The sequence below is a fragment of the Drosophila bipectinata genome, chromosome 3L (genome assembly GCF_030179905.1).
Source record: "Drosophila bipectinata strain 14024-0381.07 chromosome 3L, DbipHiC1v2, whole genome shotgun sequence".
In the NCBI taxonomy this organism is placed as follows: Eukaryota; Metazoa; Arthropoda; class Insecta; order Diptera; family Drosophilidae; genus Drosophila; species Drosophila bipectinata.
The window spans coordinates 17,932,429-17,957,020 of record NC_091738.1 but is presented as its reverse complement, the minus strand read 5'-3'; the positions used below and the strand labels follow the sequence as shown (position 1 = coordinate 17,957,020).

Here is a 24,592-nt window from a genome sequence, read left to right as displayed (position 1 = left end):
GATGGCAGCCGTTCGCCCTGCAATTCAACTTACAATTTGCAAATAAATTTAATTGTGTGAAGAGGGTCAGAAGTGATAAGGCCAATTAAAGAAGGGGAGGCTAACGGCAACAGAGAAACGACCAACACAAAAAAAAACAGTCTGGAAAAACAAAGGACGAAAAAAGTTCACAAACTGGCTAAAAAAGTTATGGTCATAAACAAAGAGAAATAATAACTGTTGCAACAACTCTAAGCTATTTTTCAATTATAAATAATAAGTAAACAAAAGCTGTGCAAATATGTTTGAGTTAATTCTTTTAGTGGTAGGTTTATTTTAATTACTTTTTAATAGTAGTTTAAATGAATGGAAAGTGTTTGAAGAAGCAAAAAAACTATTTAAATATGTAGTTGTGTATCTTTTCCCTCCGAAATGTAAATCTATCCTAATTCATCCGATTCATGAGTGGAATACCTTAAAAACCCTATACATCGATTTTCCGTAAAAAATCTCGAAACAAATTAGATTTTAAATTCTTTGTCAAATTTTCTAAGATATTCAATATGGGACTCCAATGGGACTTTCTAGGGACTCCAAAATGGCCAACAACGACAGGTATATCTTTGCCAATTTGTATCCGATTCTTAAGTTGAGTACCAAAAACGATTTGTAGATCGATTTTCTGTAAATCTGCATCAAAATGAAACTGATTAGATTTTAGGTTTATTGTCAATTTTTCTGGGGGATCCCCTTAAAAAAATGTGGAAAATGCATGGCCAAAATACGATAGGTATAACTTTGCCAATTTATATCCGATTCTTGAGTTAAGTACCAAAAACAATTTGTAATTTTCTAGAAAATGTTCCCCTCAAAAGAACAACAAAAAAATATAACAAAAGTCCCTAATCCAGATTTGTTGATTATTTGCAGTAAAAAATGTTCTTCACAAATTAAATATCAATTTTGACTACATTTATCCACATTCTTAATTATTAGACACTACAAGCGTTATAGACCAAGCATGTCAGTTAGGCTTATTTTCGCCAGATTGTATCCACCTTTCAACGGAATCAAGGTTGTCTGCCCCGTCACATCTGAGTCGTGTTGAAAAATATACAAATATTAAAGAAAAAAGTCCTGAGGCTACCGGCTATCCAAACTCCTACTTCTTTTTGAAGATGAGATACAATTTTGGCGCCCAGGAACGGCGCCTTTGAAGGCTTCATCGCCCTGCCAGCATTCCCTGTCGGCTTTCATATTCTCGCTGCCACAGTGTTTATTTGCCGGCGTTGGTGTTTTCGCATTTTCACTTTTTCTTATTTTGCTCATTTTTCGCGCTTGTGTTTCGTTTTTTTTTAGCAAATAATCAAAAGCGAATACAACAATGCAGCCGTCATTTGAATAGCACAGAAAAAATAAGCAAAAGGACTCGGGTGTCCTGACGGCGGTGGCTGGCGAGATGAGAGGATTGCGCCTCGGGCTGACTTAGCGTCTTGGGTCTTTATGTTCACTTGATTCATTCAACTGTCGCCGTTGTTTCAATTTCAGTTCGCGTCTTTCGTTCTGAACCTTGAGGTTTTTTTCGCTTCTACTGTTTGCTGTTTAACGAAGCAAATCAACAAATTGTAATGATGCCAAAGCCCTTTTCTGCGCTGCTTGCACTTTTGGCCACCCGCCGCCCCCACATTGCCCAACAAAAAATTGTTGTTTTGTTTTATTTTTTATCCCAAATGGCCGACCCGAAACCCAAGCTACAAACAAGGAAACAGTAATTAAGTTTAGACTACCAAATACCTCGGAAAGAATAATTTTATTTTTTTTTTGCAAAAATACTCTAGCTTAAGTCTGCAACTATATTTTTTCTAAGCCTAAAAATAATGTTTAATTTCCTTTATACTTACTATGTCAATACAACTTTATCGTCTCCTTAGAATGGGTAAAAGGACACAAACCCATTGCCCAAAACCCGCATTGGCAGCCCTTTTTTGCATGGCGCGCTCCACTTGAGGCGCAGTGTGGCGTAAAATGAATTGAGACATTCAGAGTTCGCATAGAAAGCCGGATTCTCAGGACTCTGGCTCCGAAAACCGCAGAGGTCGGTCCTGCCACGGCGGCAACTTTACGGCTCTGCACCGCACTGAATGCAGAAGTGGCAAAAGTTTTTGCACCACTCAGCCGGAGAACCACTGAGCCACTCAGCCCCTCACCCACTCACCCACACAATCCCTCCCGGACTCTTGTGTGCATTGAGGTGTGAAGTTTTTGGTTGGCGCACAAAAGTATGCTACAAATAATTAAATCATGCAAAGGTTATTGCAATAGTGTTAGTGTGTGTGTGTGTGTGTTGGGGAGGCAAGAAGAGACCGGAAGTTCCCTTTCCCACTTCCTTTTCGGCTAGACAAGTTCAATGCCGCCTTAAGGTCCTTGTCATCCTGTCAGCCGGTTTGATATTAACTAATCGATATTTATATTTCCAGTTCGGTGTCTTTTGCCGTTTTCTTAGTTTCTTTATTTTTATCTTGTTTGCCATGAATTTGAAATTTACATATATGACAAAAAAAACACAGCAATGGACACACAAAAAACTAAGAAAGAAGGAATCGGGAACATCGTTTCGAGGTCGAAACGAAATGGCCAAAAGGCAAAACATGCTGGCCTCTTTCATCATCGTGTTGGTTTACTTTTTGCAGTTTGCCGTTGCGACTGCCGGCATTTCCGTTTCCGTTGAAAACGCACACTGTAACGGTAAAATGTAGGACGATATTGCAAAGGAAATGTGTGTCTGAAAAAAGAATGGTATGGTTTAAAAAAAGGTTACTTTTTTGATTGATTTAAAAGGACTTCATTTAAATATAAATGTGGTAATTGCGTCTTATAGATTAATTCTTACCAAAACTATTAAATAAATAGCATGGCTGCATGGCAAGGCACTAGTATTTTAGAAATAATATATTTAAACAAAACTTTCTCCTAAAGTCCAACTTCCAACAAGATACAAGTATCCCTTTGCTGCCAAAACTTTAAAGTAACCGCGACAAATTCCCCCAACCCAATAATGTGTGTGTCCTTCCTAGAAGGAAATAACTCACTAAAGGATGCACATATCTTGTCGCTGGTCAAAGGAGCGCCAATGGAACCAATTCCAAGCTGGGCCAAAGCCGAAACTCACGTCGAGATAAAATGAAGTTTATTTGCTTGGCTGCTTGCGGCTACTGCAGTTTTTCCAGCATTTTCCTCTGCCACAACCAGACTGTATATTTCCCCTTTCTGACTCCCTTCCCGACTGCATAATTTATGAGTGGAGGAAATGATTTGCATGCAGTTTTTCTTACACCTTTGCTTTCCTCGAATTTTTTTTATCCTTTTTCCAGGGCAAGAGTGCGAAATGTTTGTGTTTGACTTTGCTTTCGATATGTTGCACTTAAAACAATTGACGGCCAACAGACCCAAGCATCCTTTCGATTTGGTCTAAACACATACAGATTTGGTCGAAAACGTTCTCTTACTACCGGTCTCTCTGACTTTTCCGACTCTCTGAAGGGAAAAGCTTTTCGGGAAAGCTTTCATTTGGTATCGTTTCGCCTTAAAAACGCTTAGCACTGATAAACTCGCACAGTTACCGTTTCGGACGCGTGACGATAGCGGAAGAATCCAAGGCTGCTAACGTGGCTAAGAGCCAGACAAAAACAACAGTAGCGAACGAACTCAGATAAATAAAAGCCAGTGAAAAAAAGGCGAAACTCGCACAGTTGATTGCCGGCAAAGTGCGGGAATAAACAAATAGGAAATACAATTATTTGTTCCAGGAAAAGTGCGAGCAAACACAAGGTGTTTTCCCAGTGCAAGTGTGAAACTCAAACAAACTTTTTAATTGATGAATTAATAAATTAAGGCTCGAGAAAAGGTAAGAAAAGAATGTGTTGCGAAAAAAGAAACACAAAATGGCATAATTAATACAGACAGCTGTGGATTAAGAAGATAGAAAAGAAAAAAGGCTAATTACAAAGGGTTTAATTTAACGATGACTGAGAAAGTTTTAAAAAAAAGGAAAATAATGAGATAATATTAAACAGATGGCAGCTTAAAAACTTGAGTTAAAAAAAGGATAAATTTACGAAGGCCTTATTAAAAAAGGTAACCAATTGTGGCCCTGGATATTAAAAAAGTTAGCCCACTTTAGAAAAGTTTGGAAAGGATTAAAAATCTTGTTTTTTTAGTTTAAACTTTACTTTATACTGGACACTCTCTATAAATTTAAAAAAAATTTTCTTTCTCACTTAAAGTGCCAAATTTACCTCTACTACACTCTACTCGAACTTGTCAATTTCATTATCGGCTATAGAAGTACTGCCTTTGGCCATTTTATATCAAATACTTCACTCGTATATAAATACTGATATTATATTGCTTTTGCGAAATCCAACCCTTGATTCACCTTCAAAAATCTGTGAAGCAAACCAGACACACACGCACCGAAATCACTCAAAAAATGTTTTATTTCGTCTGCCCGAGAATAAAAACAAAAAACACCAAAAAAATGAGCATGAAATTCCTCGGGGGAGGTAACAATTTAACAGCAGTTTGTACCCAGACAACCTTTAAAGCCCCTTCTCCCCGTTTTTTTGGAAAATTTTCTGATACTGGTGAGCCTGGTGGAACGTCTGGGCTTAACTTGGGAATCCAGAGCCCCAGAGATGCCAGGCCCGGTGGGGTTAAAAAATATATCTGAAGAAGGAAAATAAAAGCGATGCTCAAGTGGCACGGCGCTTAACACAAATTAGACGCACTTAATTACAGAGCAAACAGTCACAAGGAGCGCTCGTAAAATATGCAAAAAAAAAACCCAAAAATTTATAATAAGAACCACAGTCAGGACAACCTCAAGAAAATAAAATAATTAAGCAGTTGGGCAGAACGTGGGGGGAAATACAAGTGGTTTTGCGGTATAAGGCGACTTTCAATTTCGAGAATTCAAAAGTTGCGGCTTAAAACTCAATTAAACGAATTGGCAAAAATTTAATTACAATTTCAGTTTCGTTTTCTTTTTAAAGGAAAATTCCAAGGACCAAAAACACTGTGGATGAAAGAGAATAAAAATGAATAAACGAGGGCTAGAGAGAGAAATTGTTTTGCCAGCTGTTGGCAAAAACTTTATAGAAAACTAATATTAACTTAAGCTCAGAGCAATTAACTGCATTTATGAGTGGGGAAAAACACCAAGCCACAAAATATAACAAAAATGAAAAAATGGGAGTAGAAATTGAAATGAATGCAAGGGATTTTAATTAAGTTTATGAAAGAAATTAACCTAACAGGCCCTTTCAGGGACTCTAAGTTAAATGCTAAAATTTAACCCTCCAATCTTAATAATTTCAAATCACAAAACTTAATCCAAAACTCACCTTCGAGTGCTCAATAATTAATTTGCATTACCTGGCTCTTTCAATGTCAATTACCAATGCAAATGCCATCAACTTCTCAAGCAGCCCACGAAAATTGGCCGCCCAAAAGTTTCCCAGCCCCGGGCTCGGGCCCAACCCTTTGCTAATGCCAACAACAACCACAACAGCTATTTCCTGTTCCTCCGGGCCTTCGAGTTGGCCACGTTTTATCTGCCGAACAATAGGCTCATTAGTGGAACAGCTAACAGCCCACGCCAAGCCATTGGCTGCCACGCCCCTGGGGTGAAACTTTTCCTAATATCAACGCTGTCCTATCCTAACATCCACAAGACAAAAATGCCAAAATACATAAAATAATATTTTTGTTTCCAGCAACTTTTAGCGGCAATTAACCAGGGGATACGCCAAACTTTAATGGCCAGGAAAAAGCCGAGAAAATCCAAGCCATTTCCCATAATTGGAAAAGAAAATATTTATTGAATTATTCAGCGGGGCAGAATGTAATGTCGGGTTATTACAACTTCCGCAATGAACTCTTATTTAAAGGGGGAATTAATTAAAAGAAAGTCTTAAGCTTGAAAACTATTGTCCAGATGGACGGGAAGATGGGGCTTAGGTCAGGGTACTTGGACCAAAAACTTTTCTATCTACTTTAGAATTTTCGCCGTCAATCGGCAACTGAAATAGAAAATGAAACTAAAAAACAGACAGGAGGCAATTTTCAAGTGGCGACAAAGTAGCGCAGAATGAATATGCAAAATGCTCCTTGGAATAGACTCAACTTTCAACTCTCGCCAAGTCCTGGCAAATCTTTTCTCCTTTTTTGTGCAGCAGCTTCTCCTGAAACAAGTAATTCCACTTTATTTACTTTTTTTCTTGTTGTATTTGGCAATAAACCGCTTTCGACCAGAAACGGATGCCAATGCGTTTAAGTTTAGTCGAGTTCGGTTGGGCTAAGAAACGAAAAAAAAAGCTAAAAATTCAGGGGAACTGCACAAAAATGGAAATCAAGAAAAATGCTTTGCGCACTTTCAACTTTACTTTTTACACTTTGGGGCACTAATAAAAATAGCGTGAAAAGTTTCTTTAGCTGCATACTCTCTTCAACTGAAGTGCAAACCCTTTTCCTTTTTGGATAGAAGTCCAATCCTCCTGGAATAATATAAAAGATTTGGAAAAACTTAAGCTGAAACTTGCTTGATCAGTTTTGTTATCCAAATTAAAGTTACATCCTTTCAAGAGATTAAACTTCAAATAAAAATGCTTGATTTATTTAGAAATTATTCAAGCTGGAAAACTCTCCCTTGCTGGATAAACCTTTAAAATTTATTTCCTTTTCAATACCCTTTCTTTTCCGTCCATGAAACCGAAACTCTTATCTTTATGTCCTCACCAGAAAACTATAAAAAAAACCGAAGGCAAACTAAAAAGCAAGAGTGTCGGGATCTTAACTTTTGACAGCACTTTGGACACTTAACTTCGCCGTAGTCATGCTGTGCTAAGAAAATTGCGCATACGCCGCGTGTGCCCCTACTTTGGCCCAACAAAGAGCAATAAACATAAAAGCCCTGGCGATGAAATGCAAAACAATAAATAATGAAATAAAAAGCTAGCCAACAGGGCAGTCGATGGCGCGGCCCCTTGGAATAGAGTCCTACAAAATTAAGGAAATTAAATATTTACGTATGAAAGCAGTCGAGGAAATTACGCATAGTAAATTATAAAGAGAAAAACAAAAAAAACATGGGGAAGTTCTGCCCAAAGGGGAAGTCTGCGTGGCTTATTACAATGTCCCTCCCAGGCTCCCTTCTTGCGCCCCTAGGCAGGGGCATTACTTTGTCCTTGTGTTGGTTCTCCACAAACACACATACGCACGCCATGGCCATTAATTTATTTTTATGCCAGGCATAATCTTTTCTGCTTGCGGTATTTTGTTTGTATTCATTTGCATCTTCCACCGAGCCCAGTCCGGTCCCAGGCCCCAAAATGTCTCAGCCACCCTATCGATAGTGTGCCAAAAATTTTTGCGTGGCGACAAAACCGGAGAAACAAAAACAAAAGAAGGCCAAAAAGGCCAATGAAACACTGGAAATAAAATTTGGTGTTCTAGGAAAATTTCTATATCATTACAATTATCAAAAATTCGAAACTTCTTAGGAGACTCTTAATCTAATCTAAACAGTTTCAAGTCCTCTAAAATACCATAAAAAAACTAAAATAATGTCTAAGAACAAAAATTTTGAATAAATTTAACATTCCAAAAAACCATAAATGATTGATTAGGTGTTTAAAAGAAGGTTATTTAAGAAGCTCTTAAGGCCTTGATATTATTCTACCAAATATATTTTAGCTTTTTGTGCCATATTTTGTGTCATAATGGATTTATGTTAAATTTGTATATTATTAAAAAAATATATTTCAAAAAATAATGTAGTATATAGACATAAAGAAATCGTAAAAACATCTTAAGATATATTAATAATTGTAGAATTGTTTTCGCAGTGAACTAACGAGTCCATGCGGATTTGGTTGGAGGGATCGACGTCTTTAATGATTTGCCTTTGCCCACAAAGAGGCGGGAGGAGACGGGAAATTGGAGGGATTCAGGAGGTGCGGATCTGGAAAAAACCAAAAATCTCTCTCTTGGGCTTACGGTCATACATCCATCCCCCGTGCCCCTTAGTTCTTTCAATATCTGTGTGTATATTTCGGCTTGTGAGCCATTTGAATACGTATGCATACTTAATTTGCCACGGCTTTGGCTCTGGTCCGTACTCAAAGGGAATGGGCAGGGGGTAGTGGAGCGGAATGGAGGGGTAGGATAGCCGGATACGGCGAATGGCATACTACATTATTGATTGGATATTTGTGCGGGAATTTAATAAAATATGCAAATTCTCGACGTTTTTTTTCGGAACTCCGCACTCAATCGGAAGGCGAGAGACGAGCCTCCGTCGACGATTGAGTGGCTCTTCAGTTTGGAGAGGATTCAGAAGGTCTCAAATGTGGAAGGATGTGCCAGTTGAAGAGGTTCAGGATTAATTAAGAATCAATCGAAAGGTCAAGAAAAAGGGACTATTTCAAACTTACAAAGGGAAGTGAAATTGGTACACAGTAAGAAAAGGTAGCCCGATAACTTCTTAAGATTTCAGTTGGGTAGCTTTTTCTTTTTAACCATAAACTCCAAATAAATGCAAAAACTTTTATCGAACAATTGATGAATCGATGTCATCATTGTTCAGCCCAAAAATGTTTCAGTGAACGAGTCTCATTACGTATGCGGAAATAATTCAATTTTGTTGCCGAATTTCCAAGACCAGATGCGGGGAATTTCCATTTCAAACGGCCACCAAAATCTAGGCAGACTCCACCTCCTAATCAGGGTCCGCGTGCCTGGTCATAAAACCAACCCATTTCTCCGACAAGGTCATCAAATCAGACGGCAGACCCGAAACAAACAAGCAACAGAACAACAAAAAATAAAAAGGCACCGCAATTGTTTCACGGCAACATCAAAAGAAGACGTCAAATACACCGAAAATGTCTTCAGCAGCCGAAGCAAACACAGATGCCCGGCCGGCCAGAAAAAGCAGTCGGAATAATGGCAAGAAAACTGGGGCTTACTGGTGAAGGACGACGGTTTCAATGCCCTTAGTTTCAGGTTACTTGTTGGTTAAAAATTAAAGAAAAGAGTTTTACTCTAGTAGCCTCTTTATTACTCAGAAATCCTTCAACTTTGTTTTATAATTTTAATAAATTAAAATTATTCTTGCACAAAAGCCACAAATATACTTAAGCTTTCTCCCAAAAGTACCCCGAGTATCGGGGTATCAAAACATCAAGAAGAGTAACAATAAAAGCAACGAGGCCAAAACACGTGGCCTACATAAAAACACCAAAACTTTTCGGCAGAAAGGAGCCAAACTTTACGAGGTAGACGACAGTTGCCTGCAGCTGCACTTGATGGAATAGTGCCGGGAGAATGTGCCATGGAGAGATTGTAGAACCAAAAATCAAAGACTCAACCACTTGACGCTACATCATCGCACTTAATCAGTCAAAATCTTCTTCGAAACGGAAACACCAGCTGGCGACTGACAACTTTAATTGAAAACCGCCATCAGATTTTGAGGCAAAAATTAAAGCATTATACAACATTTTCTCCGAGTTGAAGGTCTTAGCTTATCATGTCCTATCCAATCCTGTCTTGTCCTGGCTCATTTTTTGCTTTTATGCCTTTGCAATTAGACTAAGTGGACTTTAATATGTCAGTTGTGTGGTGTGTGCTGTGTGTGTTTTGTGTTTTGTTCGAGGAAAAAGTGCTTCAAGTCATTTTGCGGTTACCAAAAAGTTCTACAGAACTCAACTGAGCCAAACTTTGCATTTGGCCTCCCAAAAAGTTGCAGGAGGGACTAAGGATCCCTGCTGGATGGGAGGAGGGGATCTTGGGGTTGACAGTTTCATGAGACCAGTGTCCTTGCCGCTGGATGACATCCTCTAGTTTTGTGGCAAATTATTTTGGCCCTGCTTAGGCTCAGACCCGGTGACTTTGTGAGCAACTTTTTGGGTGTGTTGTCTCAAAGTTTTTTTAGTTTTCTTTTCTCAGCCGGCTCAAGTACATAAATTTGTGGCTTAACTTGAGGCCAAATTTGATTTGTCCGACAAAGATGATGAGGCAGGTGACTCTTATTTTAGCTCCGACCCAAAAGAAACAACACAAAAGTTCATTTAATTAGACCTTGAAGGGTTATCTGGAAGATGGATTTACATTTAAGGGTCTGCCTTAAAATGAGATACGAGCTTAAGCTTCTAAACGGCTTCTTTTCCAAAAAGGAAATGCGAAGAACAAGCCATTTCCTGGACATAAAATTATTATCCCCCTTACCTGTTGCTGTTTACCAATTCGTACTCTCCAGTTTGCCCTTTTCCGTTGAGCTCAATTTGTCAGCCTTTGCCTGCCATACCTCTTACCTTTTCATGCCAAAAAAAAAAACTGCGGCTTATGTGGCGTATGCGCAATTTACTAACTCAGACAGCCTGGCTGGTCTAAATGATAGCACTGTGGCCGACTCAGCACGCCGGCAAATTATGCAAATGCCGCCGTCTCAACGTCGTGGCATATGAGCCAGTCATATTACGCATACGCCGAGTGTGCCATTAAACGCCCATATAGGCGTGTCAAGAATCTGCGCCCAGAAGGCGTGCCTAATCGCAAGAGCTCTAAGGAAGTTACAACCATATATATTGGGACACAACCTGGGCTGGTAATTGTTGTTGCTGGTAATAGCTGGTGTTTCTTTTTTTTTAATATATGCAATGGCTTTCGCTCGAGGGGAACTGGAATTCTAAAAATATTCCATTTAATTATTTTTTTGGAAATAAATTAAAAGCATACAACATTTTTTAAGAGGTGGCATATATGGGAATTTTTAAAGAAATAGATTTACGGTGAATTTTGATGTTACTTTCCAAATGTTTGCTTTATTCCTTAAGATTTTGTTTAACTCTTAAGTTTGGCCTAAATAGACGCTCTTTGAATTCTTGAATAAATTGTGAATCCAAATAATGAGTTCCCTTAAAATCTGAAACATGATTTCCTTATTATTTAAACATTTCCTAATGTGGAAATCCCACGAAAGTATTTTTCGGTGCTCACACACTTTATCCTTGGAGCTTGGCCTGAAATGTCTGTCCCCACAATCTCATCTCAGGATGCATGTCCCCGACTGCTATTTTGTTGTGGAGGTCTGTTGCGAAAAATTCAAAAATTGCCGGATTTCCTGTAACGCACACCCCCATCGACACACGACCCTCCGGACTCCGGAGTCCCGACTGAGCCCTTTGCCCATGGAAATTTTTCGCCACCGCCTAATCGAGTGTGCGTGCGACGGTGGGACGTTAAATGGTAGAGGGTCTACCCCGTCTGAGGGTAAATGGTAAATGGCAAATGGCAACCGGCAGTGGCAAGAAGCGTCAGCCAACATTGCCAAGTGGTTTCGTTGCGCGCTGTTGGCTTCATTTTGTTAACTTTCACTCGTTCGCCGTGTTTACAAATTTAAAAATTTGTTTGTGTTTACTTGCCCTTGTGAATACCCGGAGTTCAGAGTTCCGGTGTGTTGTCTGTCCTATGGGAGGGAATTTCTGGCCAAGCTCGGGCCCCATCATAACTCAGTAAGGACTCGTGTGAGTCTTTTTTTGGGAAGGACTTTTAAAGAAATTGTTTTCAGCACGCCTGGTCCTCCTTAAAGGGCGCCAGACCTCAGTAAGCATTAACCTCTGGCACGGCTGGTCCTAGAGAGGTGTCATGACATTGTCTTTACCTTCCCTAATAAATGGTTTCATTTAATCAAAAGACCTTTATGGAGCGCACGCATCCTAGGATTTATGCATGTTTATCTAAGATGACGGGCTGGCAAACAGACTGCCAACCGCAAGGACGCCAGGATACTTCCATGACTGTTGATGATCCGAGGTTTTTGCGTTGGATAAACTTTTGGCCCTTTTTTTCTATTCTGGTTTTTGCGTCTGCGGTTGACATAAATCAGCATTAAAGCTGATGAAAAGTATTTTAGGCTCATCTGTATAATAGGATCTGGCCCGGAGTTTGTTTCTAATAGGTCTTGAAACTTTTATTCTTGTCCGTAATCCGGATCCTTTTTTGTAGCAATTTAATTTTAAACAAATTAAATGCTGAGTCATACAATAATTGCTAATCTATTGTATTTATTGCGGGCTATTTAAAAGTAATCCTTAAAGCTGATTTAGCCTTACTTCACTTTTTTGTAATTTAATTTTCCTCGAATCTCAAGCAAATTATGCCATGCATTCACTTACAAAATAAGGCTAATAACATCAGAAGGAAATAATCAAGAGCTTGAGCAACTTTCTATGGCATTTGGCCAATGTTTGCCCAACTATCTGTGGCCATTCCGGATTTGGCTTTGGGGTTTTCGGGTGTTGGGGACTCTTTGGGCTTTATGTTGTGTTTTGTGTATTCGAAAATTTTGTTTGCCATTTTAAGGCCGGACTGTAAATGAGATTTTTCTCACATTTGCTTCTGCCATTGGCCATCATTGGCTTCCTCGTCCTCTCTTGTTTGCCTTTCGCCTTTGGCTTTCAAATAGTAATTTTCAACTATGACAAGGGCGAGGAAAGATGGGAAATGGCTCAGCAACGAGGGACCAAGGGTCTTGAGTGTGTCCAGTGATTACAGGACCCCGAGTCTGTAAGTCTATAAGTAATAATCAAGTTTTTTGTGGAGGGCAGCGGAAAGGTTTCTTGTGACAGTTCATTGTGGATAGAGGGTTCTGCTGGAAGAAAAACAAACAGAAAACTTCAATTACAGGCCACTGAAATGGATGGCAAATTGAAAGCAGAAAATACAGGAGGAAGTTAAGGCTTCTCAATAAATGAAAACTTTCATTACAGGCTAAAGAAAATTAAAACAAGATACAGAGAGAAAATCTATTTTAGAAGTTCTAACACACCTTATAATATTAGTGATAGGTTTAAGTGTCAAAAGCTTTATCATTGCCCTATAATTGAATTATATCGTTATAGATAATAAAAATAATTGTTGATATTCTCTAGAAAGCTATAAACTTTTCTTTAAGTATGTAGAGTTGATTGGTTCTTAGTTAAATAAGTATTTCTCTTCAAAACCCCCCACTTAACCAGGCTTACAGGCCATAATCCTGGGCCATTGCATGCCAGAGAACTTGAAACAGGAAAAGGATTTCCAATCTGTTTCTGCCACACCCACAGTCCCCACCTAAGCCGGCCTCTTAGCCAGGCCAAAAGGCAAACCTTTGACCAGCATTTCTAAATGCTGAAACATTAACTGAGCCAAAGAACTTCATTATGGGACCGGACTAATAAATCTTTTGAGTCGTTCTACCTTTTGACTCCCGCAACCGACAATGAATCATAATGAGTGCTGGCCAAACACCAAACAACCGGGAAGACAAAGGCCTCGACCAAATCAACATTCATATACAATCTTACGCCCTGTTGTACACGCTTTCTCCTTCCTTGCCATTTCCCCTCTCTGTATAAGCCGTAAGGATGGATAGAAAACAAAAGTCGGGCCAAGAAAGCTAAGCTGTTGGCCAAGTCGTAACATTATGGCGTGTCGACAAAGTAAGCAATAAGGCGTAGCATAAATTAGCCAAATAAACAGAAATGAAACAAAGGGGCGAAATAACAACTTTAATGTTTGTTAAGCAAATATTATTCCCAGTTTTGTGTTTGTGTGTGGGGCATGATATTGGCCCAGAATCCCTCCGGCTATGCTGCACATGTTTTTGCTGTTATTGCAAAGCTTCTAAGGACAATGAAATGTCTTTATGTGACGATTATCTGAACATAACCCAGGCCCAATGTGCAATTAACCGTGGCATCCGGTTTCTGGTGCGGATGTCAGCCATTTGGAAATATGACAGGCAGGAATATGTGTGTAGAGGTATATTTTTGGGGCACAGATTTACGACCAAAAGAAGGGTAATTCCGAAAAGAATTTGGCAAAAGTCGTAAAAACTGCAGAGGTTTTAAAATTGTATGTAGACCAACAGAGGCCACAAAAAAGTCATTCATTTTTTTAGCTTTTCAAACAATTACAAATATTTTGCCACTAAAATGGAGTTACCAGTTACAACTCATTTAAAATAACCCCTTTTAAGCCAAACCAAAAGTATGTCACCCACAATATATAATATAATCCCTAAATCGAAAAGATATCACACAATCTCTCAATTATTCCTAATTTATGGCAATTTTATGAACAGCATATGGACAGGATGCAATAGATCTATAGACCAGTCGAAAGGCCAAATAAAAGCCACGTCTCTCGCCCACCGCCCACTCAAATGGTAATACGCTTAGAGAAAGGCCAACAACCGAGGCAGAGTCATTTCCATGAGAGGCTTATGGCCCCGGCACCCGCCAGCCTATAAAATAGGACAAAAATTGGTTGCACACCGAAAAAAAAATAAAGTAAATATGATGTGACGCTTATTGAATTGAATTTGTTGACTAGCGTTTTGTGAACCGATTTTTTTCCCACAAAAAAAAGTAACTTTACTTCTGTCACAGCTGCTGTCACACACTGCAATATGTATGTGGATGGTTGTGCTTCAGAGAGTGTTTTCGAGTGTGAGTTCCAGTGTGGGTGTGTGTGTGTAGTTATGCAACATTTTTCGTGCCTAGCCCGTGTGGTCGGGTGATTTTTGGGTGGGCTTGTGTAAGGACGTTGCGTGTGTCCCGAAATCAATCATACGCCAAAATCGACACAAACAAACAACAATGGCGATGAAAACAACAAAAAAAAGCAAAACAAAAATGAAAAACGTACCGAAACAAAGCCTGGCAAGTAATGCGATATTTATTATTGATTTTTATTGTCTATATCCCAGGGGAAGGGGCTTCTGCCTCCGGCTCTGATATGAAAAGGGCACTTGATGTTCGCAATATGCGTTGCCACTTGACTTTATGCCAATGCCTTTCAAATGCAAAATGCAAAAAGCCTTTTAAACGACCTCCCTGCCCACTTAGGTTCAATATTAAATGGGTTTCGGAAAGTCTTTTTTTCAGGGTCGAAAAACAAAAGAAAGCGGGACTTTTGAAATCAAACATAGAAATACTAATTTCCAAATAAGAGAAGAAACCACTTCCCTTCAAGTGTACTATATTCCGAAACAGCTTGCTCATATATTATATGTGTTTCTTGTATTGCCATTTGTCCAAAAATTTTCACTACATTTTTCTTAGTTCTTTTTTATTTCTTTGAGCATAAGTTTTGGCTTTGTATGAGCTTTCTTCTGGTTTCGCATTTGTTACTGATATTTTATGACACTGTAAACATTTTAGATTGCGAATCCAGTTCAGATGCTTGTAGTGTGTGTTTTATCCATTCAATATGCTCAGCAGAGCATTACATGTTTCTATGGCGCTGTGTCCTTGCAAGTCCTTGCCCCTGTTTCCTTACAGTCCCTCGGAATGTGTGAATATGACCGTGTTTACAGAAAGTGAAATGTGGGCTAAAGTGGAATATTTTTGCTGCCTTTTTTTGAGGGCAATTAAAATGGGTTTGTCGAGAGAGCGGTATGTCAGGAATCACCTACTGCTCGTTCAGACTACCATAATAAGTTAGGCCGTAACTAATTGAAAACATCTTAGAGATTTGTTTTGGCGTTGATTAAGTGAATTTTCGGACAAGCCATCAACTGAATATTTGTCAAAAAACTGACAATTCCGTGGCAGGGCGTGCGTGTTTTGTTCTCCATCATTAATTACCCAAGAATGGCCTGGGTTTCTCATGTTAAGCCTGTCAGTTGGCTGGACAAGTGAGTGGGGAGAGAAAATCACCCTTCCGTCAGTCCGATAAACACGAAAAACATTTTCTCGAACTGTTGAAAAAACTTTGCGAGATGGAGTACCAGCAACTTAAGTGCTATTGTACGGCTATTGAGAGAACAGAACGGGGAAAAAATGCATAAAAATCAATAGTCTGATGATTGAGATGATGGCTTTAAAATGCTTCAACTATATGGTATTTGCCCTGGAGAAAAATGGATAGCTTGTGGGAATCTTGAAGGTCTTGCTTTCATTCACAGAGAATTTCAACTTTAGGCTAGATGGATGATGGTTGAAAATTCCAATAAAATTCCTTTAAAAAGTTAATTGAAGATAATAAAAACAAAAAAGAGCTTACACAAAAACTGTCATTTTTAAACACTTACTTTAAGAGCTTATTCGTTTTTTCCAATCGTAGATCTAACAGTTTTTTTTGGGAGAAAAATACACAAAGTCCCTTGCATGCAATCATGAGATATTTACACAGCCGCAGCCATTCAAGTCGAACAAATTGGTTTGAAAAAATTACAAAAATCAAATAATATAAATGCTCAATATTGGCTGGCGTATGGAAAATGTTTAACGATTGATTGAATTTGAAAAAAAACCAAAAAAAATAGCTTAAGCCCGCATGGCGAACCACTCTTGACCAATTTATGCGAATGACTTTTAAAGCTTGCAATTTATCTGATATTTTTTCAGGCTCGTCAGCGAAGGACTATTTTTTAATGGACGTCACCGCAAGAACAAGAAAAAGACCAATAATAATAATAGCCGGCAGGAAGGGCGAAGAACCAGCGTCATCATGATCATGATCATGACCAACGTCCTGTCAACGTGAAATGAAAACGAAATTCAAAAAGTTGTCGTGCCATTTCTGAGCGAAGACCTGCCCACAGAGACGCCACCAAAAAAAAAAACGCAAAAAAGGAACAAGGAACCCGAACAACAAAAATCGTATAAATATAGGAACAGAGAAAATGAAGTCTGTCATTCTATATCCATACGGACCGCTAACGGGCGGCACAAGTTGTTGCCGCATGTTGCATGCCAAAAATTTGGCCATAACAAGTGCAATTTACACAATTGTAAGTGTTTGCGGATGGGGCTCGAACAACGGGGCGTATACGCAATGTGAACGAGTATGCAATTTTGTTCTCGTTAGTGGAAAAATGCTGGCCCTCATGCAAAATCAGTAGTTGCGGCTTGTATTATATTCCCCAGTTAATTGTGGCATAATTAAAAGACAAGAGTCCTTGCTGGAAAGTTCTCCTGCGGCATACCTCACCCTTATTTATTTGAAATGAAAGTATTTTTCTGACAGAGAGGGATGGCTTAAAAATTAATTTATGCAGAAAAATAAAATTCATAACTTGAAGTATGTCAGAGAGAGAGTTACATGCATTTTATTTTCATAGAAACATTTATAAGGCATAAACTTATGGGTTGTTCAAAGTTTAAGTATCATGAAACTAAATTATATTTTTATTTACCCTTGCCGAGGGTGTTCTAATTTTGTTCAAAATTTTGCAACGCAGGAATGAAGATTTTTTAATTTAATTTTCTCTTTTGTTTTTGCTGTAATTGTAGTTTTTTTTGTTGGAATATTTTGTTTTTATAATATTTTTGTTTTAATTTCTGTTGTATTTTTTTTAACTGTCTCTGACTATGTTTTTAAATGGGATGATTAACCACATATGTTAATTTTTTAATCGTAAATGTCATAGCTTTGGTGGTTTGTTAGATGGAGCTTGAGAGTTTTTTAGAATAAAACTTCGATGCCCAACTATCGCCGATAAATGAGATATGATAATGAGATATCTTATCCCATATTATCTTATAATATAGACTGCCCTTTAAAGCAAAACTAAAAGGAAAGATTCGTTAAAAAAATAACTCATAAATATTATTTAAAATGTAGTTACTTAATCCCTTCCTTCCTCAGTTATTCCCCAAACAAAACCCCAATTGTTCCTTAGAAATGCAGAGACAAAACGAGGGCAACCGCCACCTCTCGCCTTGACGCCTTCATCTCTCGTCTCGTGGCTTGTATAAATTACAATTACATGATGCTCGTTATGGCTTTTAATTTACGTTAATGGCCAAATCGTGCTCCTGGTAACTTTTTTTCTCTTTTTTTTGAGCACTCCGTACCACTACTCATAAGGACAATGCAGATCTGGGGACAATTACACGAAACACAATGCAATGCAACTCGGTGGGTTGGCAGACAATGGACATATTATGTATATCCATTGCAATGCCAGTTGCCCACTTATGGAAGTAAATTAGTTTTTGCTTAAGGAGAGGGCTTAAGTGTTTGGCTTCTGCAATTAGTGCTACATTTTGTGGCAGTTACGAGCACAACCTCGGACGGAATACGAAAGATTTCCCCGACTTCCCCCAGTGGGCCACCCCCACCACGTACCTCACTATGCCAAGTAAATGTTACGTGTTTAGCATAAGCCGAAGCTAGGGACTTACGGGGTTTATGGGGGGCTCCAACTGGGAGTGCAGTCACGACACATAATGGATGTATCTTAAAAGCACGCCATTTTGCATTTATTTATCACTGTTGCTTATTTTCTGAACCTGGGAACCTTTGGGCCACGGGGATTTGCTGTTCTGGAAATTGGTTTCTCATTAATTCCTTGTTCCATTAGCCAAGGAACTTTAATGAAAATAGATTAAAGTTTCTTATTTTTAAACTAGTCTGTCATACTAATGTTTAAGGTCAGACTTCTTATCTGTTTAAAATTGTTTTTTTTTTAAATATCTTTTATATTTTCTGTTTTACCTCGACTTTAATGTAAATGCCAAACCAATTTCCAAAACTTGTTTCTCCTTTTTAAAGGATACAACAGACATGAAAACATTTTCACGGATTAATTAGCAACCCGAACACCTCAGACCCTAAAATCCAATTGAGTTCCGACCCGTTTAAAAGTAAAAGCGTGTTTTGAAAAACCCGGGGACAGAGATTGGCGAAAGGGATGGAACGAAAAAGTAACATAAGGGTTGGGTTGTTGATGACCCATCAAAAAAATATATATATTTTGTATGCGGGTGCACATTGCGTATACGTGTTTTTGAGGTAAATACTTAAATTGATGTATTTTCTGTATACTTCTTGTAGAATATATCACTTTTAATTGTGCTGATATACTCGTGGCGCATCAATGTCAACATGCACAAGTCGAGTGACCTGCAGGATGTCTACTACGGTAAGTCCCTGGCAATTAAACACATTTTCACACACGAGACAAAACCCAAAGCGGCAATAAACCCGAAAACTGAAACGACAAGCAGCCAGCCACATAATAAATAAAGCCATTTTAATAAATAAATTAAATGTAGATGAGGCTGCTGGATGGCACGCCCAAAGGAGTCGGCTCTATATACAAATATGAATTATGAGTGCTGCGAAAGCTTAACACTTAATTTTTGATAAATGAGATCAAAATTTGATTCCGTAATAAATTGATGACGGCTACTTGCTTAAAAAGTCACTGACTTTTGCCTTAAATCTTTAACATTTATCCAAGTTCTGATATTAAATTTCGGTTTATTCATTACAGGTGTGCAAATAGCATATTTTGCCATTATTGGCACACAAATGTCCATGATATTGCTCAGCATTGTGCTAATATTTGGAATATGTCGGGTGAGTATTCTTGTTTGATTAAGAGCTTTATGAAATTCCACATTATTAAGCGCATTGTTGGCTTATAGAACTTAAAGTCAAACATCCGTAAATTTAGCCAATTGTGCCGAAATGGAAATGTTTGCAAACAAAGCAAATTCAAATGTAAATTATGTGAAGCATTCATGCCTTGTGATTGCCTTTTCAAAGTACAAAGTGTACACATTTCGGTAGAATAATTTTAAAGTCTTAAGGACAAATATTTCTAATTTAAATTTTTTGTGCATGACGAAATATATGGTTCTGAAATTGGAAACCGCCAAACCAATAACCAAAAACCCCCAGAAAATTCCCATTGACAGCGGCATGAAAATGGTAACAATTTGTCACACCATTGGAAGCCAAAAAACTGGGTTGATGTCTGACTGAGTAAACTGAAACTGAACTGTGAGCTGGCACGACACATTCTGGGTCAGTTTTTTTTTTTTGGCTGAGCAATTGCCAGCTATATTTTGCGGAATTTTTTAATTTCGGCACAGAGATCCATGCAGAAGGTCAATTTTCTTCCGCGATAGGACTTCCATTCCCCATACAAAGTGTAAATGAAAATGTTTCCCAGTTCGTTTATTGGTCAAATTAATTGCAGCTCGTTAATAGGCGTTTTATCCTTCGTTCTTGGAGCTGAGAGCCAGCCAGCTGATGTCCATTAAATAATACATAAAGCATTGGTTCTTAATTAGGCAAAACAACTAATTGCAAAACAAATGTTTCAAGGTCTACAAGCAAAGTTGTGGCAAGTGTTTCGTCCAAACAAATACTATTAATATTGTAGCCCTTGTAGAGCTCTGGAAGGGTGTGTTTGGAAAGATATTTCTCAAAAAAGAATGTGGAAAATAATCCACACATCCACCCATTTGATATACGTATTTCCCGCCATAAAATGTTCATTAACAGATTACATAAAATTTCATAAATTAGTCCATATTAAAATGTAATCCTCCGGGCATCGGATAGATGTATAACATTTTCATGGCTGCCACAAAAATTTCTATGCAAAACGTTGTGGCCAAAAACTGTCAGCTGCACATCAGGAATACATATTCCCAGCGTGCTCAGCCAGAAATTTGTTGGCACATGAATGGTGTAAAAATGGTGCAAAAAAAATTCCAATCAGAGGGCTTACCACCCATGACCAGATAAATTACCCCACACTCACACCTCGCTTTTGTTTCTCCTTGTCCAACAAAAGTGAAATCCCCACCATATTTTATAGTATAGTCATGAAATCAATAGCTATACAGGTACTCGGAGCACTTTTCGCTTTATTTTCCAATCGCAATATATTCAAGGTGGCTTTTATTTTTCGCATTTCTATAGGAGAACCCCGGATTAATTGTACCCTGGATAATTGGCTATATAACATTTATGGCCCTGGAAGCTGTCGCCATGGTCTACTCCAATGTGCTGCGCGATCATGTAAATAAGGTAAGCTGGTTTCCCATCTCAGGGAGTAGATGCAATCCCCCAGGAGCAGATGGGGAGTATTTTACGTTTAAGATGTTTTTATTTTGATTTGATGTGTTTTCATTTATTGAAAAGCAAGCTCATAGAACCCATACACAAAGGACTCAGCCCCCCATGGAGAAGCCCTTGAATATCCTGGCATAAATCAATGGGCATCCACGGCGACAAACAAATAATTTACAAAAAGCCTTCAAATGCCAACAAATCAAACCGAATCCGTTACATATGTAAAAAGTTGTGATGTCCTCCTTCCATTTTTATGCTAAAATCGAACAAAAGCAGCTCTGTAGCTGTGGGCCTTGGTCGGAAGTTGGCGACAGTTGAGTGCAATGTTGGCTAAATCAAGAACAATGGAAGAGAGTTGGTAACACAGAAAACAAAGGACCCAGTGCAACAGGCAGGCGGTTGGGAATTAAAAAGGGACAAGGGGAAATCCGATCTGGAGATAGAATTGAATAGACAGGGAACAGATGGTTCAATGGGGATGTATTGGAAAGGAATTTTTTGTATCACTTAAAAGTTTTTTTTTATTAAAATATTAAAACAATAAACTAACGGTCAGGCTCTAGTTAACACTAAAATGTAGACCCAAAATCCATTTCTTACACCATTAAAAATAAACCGACAAAAAGAAACCCCTTTCCTGTTCCTGAAACCTTTGTTTGATTTGTCAACTTCGTTTTTTAAAGTAACTCCGCCACAACCAAAGCGTCCTCTTGTAACAAATGAAAGGCCACAGGGACACGAGGCTAGAAAAAAAGGATATGTGCGGAAAACTGTAGGAGTAAGCAAGCCCAGAAACATATACATTCGGGGCAAATAGACAGACAAGAGCCCACTACACACACGCACTTAAAACAAACGTCAAAGTCAAAGCGGCACAAAGGCCGGAAAATCGAGGGGAAAAACGGAGGGCGGTAGATGGAAAAACAAGCAACGGCCTAGGGTCTGGATAGCGAGGGGGGGTTACCGGGTGAAACTCAAAGACCAGCGGCACCCAAACATCCATGAGGATCTAGTCTGCACATATGCAATGAGTTGGGCATTTTTCTGCACCATTTTCCTTTAGAATTTTACATTTGTCTATGTCGGCATGGCACGGCATTTGTTTTTGTTGTTTTGGTTTCCTTTTTGTTTTTCCTATTTTTTCTATTACGAACGTGTTCTGCTTTTCCTACACTTTTTTGTTTGTTTTTCCCCACCAGCCGGGGGACATGGAAATTTCAGTGTTTTTTTTCTGCTGGAAAATTGTCACCTCATGCATAATTTATTGCAATTCCAAAGGTAAAAATTCATTTTTCTCTTTTTTTTTTTGGCTCACAAAGTTTTGCGTTGCTGCCGTTTTTTATTTTATTTTGTTTCAGGCTAGAAGGTAACTAATTTGTTGGGAATTTTGTGTGGAATTTCCAAATCATTTGAACTGTCAGTTTTGAAGTTTGAAATATTTGTTTTTGTATTTTACCACCAACCATTAGGTTTTAAACATCTCTAACCCCTCTCTAATCATTTCAGCAATTCGATGCCATGTGCAAAGCGGAGGTGGCGTTTTTTATCGCCCGAGCTTTCATCAATGTAAGTAAAAATCAAATTTTTTAGAAACATCAAAAAGAACCACAAAATTTTATTTCCTTTGATTTATAATGAAAAAGGCATATTCGATAATCGTCTCCATCATTCGGATTGAAAGCATCAAGTCTTCTACTTGATGCACTTTGAGGGCGTTTTTAAAAGCGTCCATGCCATTCTTGATGAAAACGATACATGTTATTATCACAAAAAGATAAATCAAGTAAGGAATGCCTATCTTCCGGCCGATTCTTCCTTTGTAAATGTTTGCGATCATTGACATCAAGTTGAGGGCAAGGAAAAACGTATACAGACAGAGCCAGGGGATCATGTGAGATGGTGAAACCTTTAAGACGACACAGCTATCATTACACCATCAGCTTTTTGTAAGCCCGTATCATACTTACGAATAACACACCATAAAACAATGACGCCCAAGAGCAAATGTGAATAAATCCATGCAAGAAATTGTAGTATCGTCGTGAAGCTTTTGAAAAGCTACGAAGCAATTGGTTATTTTTTAATAACACAGAATCTGGATCGATCAAAAATTGTGTAAAGCAAAAAATACCAGCGACCTGTAATTATTAAAATAACAAAAGCGTATACTTTATAATCGTATATCAATACTTACTAAACCATACCAACTGAACACGAACATAATCCAATGATAATGGCGATATGATATCATTTTGCCATTAAGAAAATTCATCACGGAACGCGTGTAGGCACGATTGGCAAAGCCAAACATATCGTATTCGTTCCGGCACATCTTTATATCTTTATTAAAGTAGTCGCAGAAACCACAGATTGTCTGATCTATTGATTTCAATCTGTACATTATGATCGTAGTCGGGCTTTAGACTGAATTGAAAAAAAAAAAAAATTTTTAAACACACGAATTTAACTGTAATGCTTTTAGATCCGCTTTCGACAAACCAAGCTATATAAGTGAAGTTCCACATCAGCTTTCAGCCCGAGCTTCATTCACACAAAATCAAGGCTAACTAGATTTTTACTTTATCGATACTTGTAATAAATAATTAAATTACCAGCCGAGTCCATTAGGATTCCCTTTTGGCAGCATAAAAATGTTCAGGCCGTGTATTGATAGCGAAAGTGGGGCTGTGTGCGGGATTCTATCTAATGGATATTTATGATACCCAATTTTCTCCTGTTTTTTTTTGTCTATTCGAACAGGTGCTGGCCATGTGGGGAGTTCTGCGCTTCTACAATTTGGTTCGCTCTGGAATTACCTGGCGGGGTCCGGAGGTAAGTCAATTAATCATCCCATAATGGACGCAGGGGGAGTGCTAAAAGGAAGCTTGATTTATTTAGTGCAAGTCGAGGTAGAGTTTTCTAAATAAAAATACCATTATAAGCCAGTTTCTAAATAGGTAAATTTTGGTTTAAGCTAAGCAGGGGACTCTTTTTAAATTTATAAATTTTTCAAGATTTTTAAAAGGGACTAAGGGGTATGGATACATAAAACTTATATTAATTCTTTAATAAAATCAACTTTTATTCTTATTCCCATTTAGGCAAAAACCGCCATTTTCGCGCCAATGTACAAAAGCGTTAACACCAACAAGCCGCACACATACACTTACAGCAAAAGGTCACGGCGCCGCCATAGCATCGAGGCCACTTCCGGCGGATGCTGCGCTATCTTCGATTTCGATTTCGAGTACGATGACGATAACTATGACGACGACGATGACGATGAGGCGGCTGCCTTTGGCGACGGCCTGGATACGGAGGACGAAGTGGGTTACGATTATGATGATTACTACGATTACTACGACGACGAGGAAATGGCAGAGCAACAGGAAAAGGAGCTGCACAAGGACGATGCCGATTGCAGTATGCTGGGCGCCACCAAAACGAGACGAACACGATCTGCAGTGGTGAAGGTCAAGGGTCATCGGCGCACCAATAACAATATTCGCAGCGTGCTGATCAACAAGCGGCACAACAAATACAAAATAGCCCGACCCCAGACCCAGCTGGAGGTCATCAACGAGTCGGAGCGGAGTGCGGGGAGCGGCAGCGATGAGAACGACTCTCTATTGGTGGCCTATGACAGCAGCTCGTCCCTGGCGTCGGTTTGACATTGGCCGCCGCCATG

The 24,592-nt window shown here is 38.7% G+C and overlaps 1 protein-coding gene and 1 long non-coding RNA gene across 4 annotated transcripts; one reads left to right on the top strand and one right to left on the bottom strand.

The window, feature by feature from the left end:
• The first annotated feature begins 3,606 nt into the window (after nt 1–3,606).
• Nucleotides 3,607–24,575, top strand: LOC108132766 (uncharacterized). 3 transcript variants are annotated; one of them, XM_017252319.3, is made up of 8 exons: nt 3,607–3,883; nt 16,434–16,819; nt 18,868–18,955; nt 19,310–19,395; nt 20,752–20,859; nt 22,411–22,470; nt 23,665–23,736; nt 24,006–24,575. In XM_017252319.3, the coding sequence occupies exons 2-8, from the start codon at nt 16,712–16,714 to the stop codon at nt 24,573–24,575; spliced, it is 1,092 nt and encodes a 363-aa protein (XP_017107808.2). In that variant the 5' UTR covers nt 3,607–3,883; nt 16,434–16,711. The 3 variants fall into 3 exon arrangements, with proteins under 3 accessions (XP_017107808.2, XP_017107809.2, XP_070136260.1); XM_017252320.3 differs by lacking the exon at nt 16,434–16,819; XM_070280159.1 differs by lacking the exons at nt 3,607–3,883; nt 16,434–16,819; nt 18,868–18,955; nt 19,310–19,395; nt 20,752–20,859 and adding an exon at nt 21,995–22,182.
• LOC138926362 (uncharacterized) lies at nt 22,501–23,411 on the bottom strand. Its single transcript, XR_011442849.1, has 3 exons — nt 23,099–23,411; nt 22,872–23,042; nt 22,501–22,810 (listed from the first exon to the last, which is right to left on the bottom strand). It is a non-coding gene; the product is annotated as an uncharacterized lncRNA (long non-coding RNA).
• Nucleotides 24,576–24,592: the final 17 nt, after the last annotated feature.

Excerpts from the sequence above, each read along its gene's own strand:
- LOC108132766 (XM_017252319.3), top strand. The coding sequence starts at position 16,712 with ATGAAGTCTGTCATTCTATATCCATACGGACCGCTAACGGGCGGCACA. Across the intron at positions 16,820-18,867 it reads CAAGTGCAATTTACACAATT|AATATATCACTTTTAATTGT; the intron begins GTAAGTGTTTGC and ends TACTTCTTGTAG. Across the intron at positions 19,396-20,751 it reads TAATATTTGGAATATGTCGG|GAGAACCCCGGATTAATTGT; the intron begins GTGAGTATTCTT and ends GCATTTCTATAG.